This window comes from Dendroctonus ponderosae, unplaced genomic scaffold, assembly GCF_020466585.1.
Source record: "Dendroctonus ponderosae isolate FM_Combo_2020 unplaced genomic scaffold, Dpon_F_20191213v2 Dpon_F_20191213_1676, whole genome shotgun sequence".
Classification (NCBI taxonomy): domain Eukaryota; kingdom Metazoa; phylum Arthropoda; class Insecta; order Coleoptera; family Curculionidae; genus Dendroctonus; species Dendroctonus ponderosae.
Window position 1 is genome coordinate 1 of NW_026017829.1, and position 1591 is coordinate 1591.

Here is a 1591-nt window from a genome sequence, read left to right on the forward strand (position 1 = left end):
GACGCAGGAAGGAAACGAATATTTGTTTTTTGAGAAACAAATTTAAGGTGTGAAGACAGCAAAGACCTAAACGAACGCAATGTTTACCAATTATGAGTTTGTGCGAATTTTAAATCTGATGATGGCGCTGTTGTCTCGCCGAAACGTTATGGAATAAACGATGTTCAAAAGTGTTTACTTCACACTTTGACCGAGACCCCGGAAAGATCAGAAGTTCCTCAAAAATGGTTTGCAAACCTCCAAAACTTACCATCAGCTCGATGGTTTGGTCCACCACACTTCCGCCGCCTTGCGCTCTGTCGTTCAAAACGACTATCCCTTTAGTGCTTCCATCCTGGATAGAAATTCCGGTAGTGACCGGATAATAGTTGGCAGCCTCCGGTTCGACCACCGTGATGTTCCAGGTGGGTCGGAAGTTCCTGATTCGCTCAATGAACTCCCGGCCGTTCGTGTCTGTGTAAACTTTGCCCTCGAAGTCTGCGGTAAATCGCACGATAACTTCCACCCCATTTTCGTCACTAGGAACACAAGAGGAACTTTCTACGGGGCTTCTATGCTAAGGTCTATGGAAGAACTTACTAAGGCAAAGGGCCAACCAAGTGGACATACTCGGACACTAAAGAGTCGTTATAATGGCGCACAACGGCGCTAAACCAGTCGTTGTAATAAACATGATCCTCCGTTAGCAGAGGTCCAGAGTAGGTAGTCACGTGGCTCACTTCAATCGATTGCAGAGGAATGTCTGGATGGGGTCGGAAAATGTAGGGAGTTGAGGGGGTGGAGTCAGCCGAGCTGGAGTCTCCAGAATTTCCAGTGTAGTACTGGAACTCCACGCTGACTCCCAGAGTTTCAGCCAGCGATCGCAGTTTGCCTGGGAAGGCCTGCGATTTTGTGACCCGCCCAGCAGGGGATTTCTGCCGGGTTCTTTGGATAAAGTAGGACTTGTAGCCGAGGGCCGGAATGTCTTCGGCGACAAACACCAAGTCAAATTTGGCCTCACTGTTGCGGCCCGGCACTGCTAGCACGGACTCATGGATGGGGACTATCTGTGCAATAACACGCCCGCCTGAAACGAAGACACTTGCCGATAAAAGTCTCTTTGGTTTGGCTGGTGTTTACCTGAAGGGTTGCGGATGTCTATCTGCTCTTCATTGTCGTCGACCACTGGCAACCTCACGTATTTGCTGACTGGTCTTCCCAGGGGATTATACAGGGTGACCACGAAGCTCTCCTCCTTTTCCGCAACAGCACATTCGCTAATGTTCAGCATGTGGCATGTGGTGAACTCTGTATCGGCTGCCTGCGTCAGCTTCCTGAGAGGTTTAGGTAAAGGTTTAGTTCATTTGACTTGAGATTTGTCAAGTTGAGGAGGTTTTGTCAAAATTTATTTTTCTCTTCGGAAATTTAACTTTGTCGTACAAAGTTGGTCTAAACATCACAAACTTGTTTTTTTCTCGCTAACTAAGCGCGCTGAGTATCTTTTGAGCTCAAAATCTTCGTTTTTGTTGGAATTTAGGAAGTTTTGTGCAAATTTATTTTTCAGCTGGTTTCTCTTCGGAAATTTAACTTTGTCGTACAAAGTTGGTCTAAA

The 1591-nt window shown here is 46.8% G+C and overlaps 1 protein-coding gene across 1 annotated transcript; it reads right to left on the reverse strand.

The window, feature by feature from the left end:
• Window positions 1-250: 250 nt before the first annotated feature.
• Window positions 251-1340, reverse strand: LOC125503286 (lysosomal alpha-mannosidase-like; the record flags this gene model as incomplete). The annotated part of the gene is given in 3 exon segments (XM_048663354.1): window positions 251-518; window positions 580-1066; window positions 1120-1340. Coding segments are annotated over 3 exon segments (906 nt in total), but the record flags the coding sequence as incomplete, so codon positions are not given.
• Between the last annotated feature and the right edge of the window lie 251 nt (window positions 1341-1591).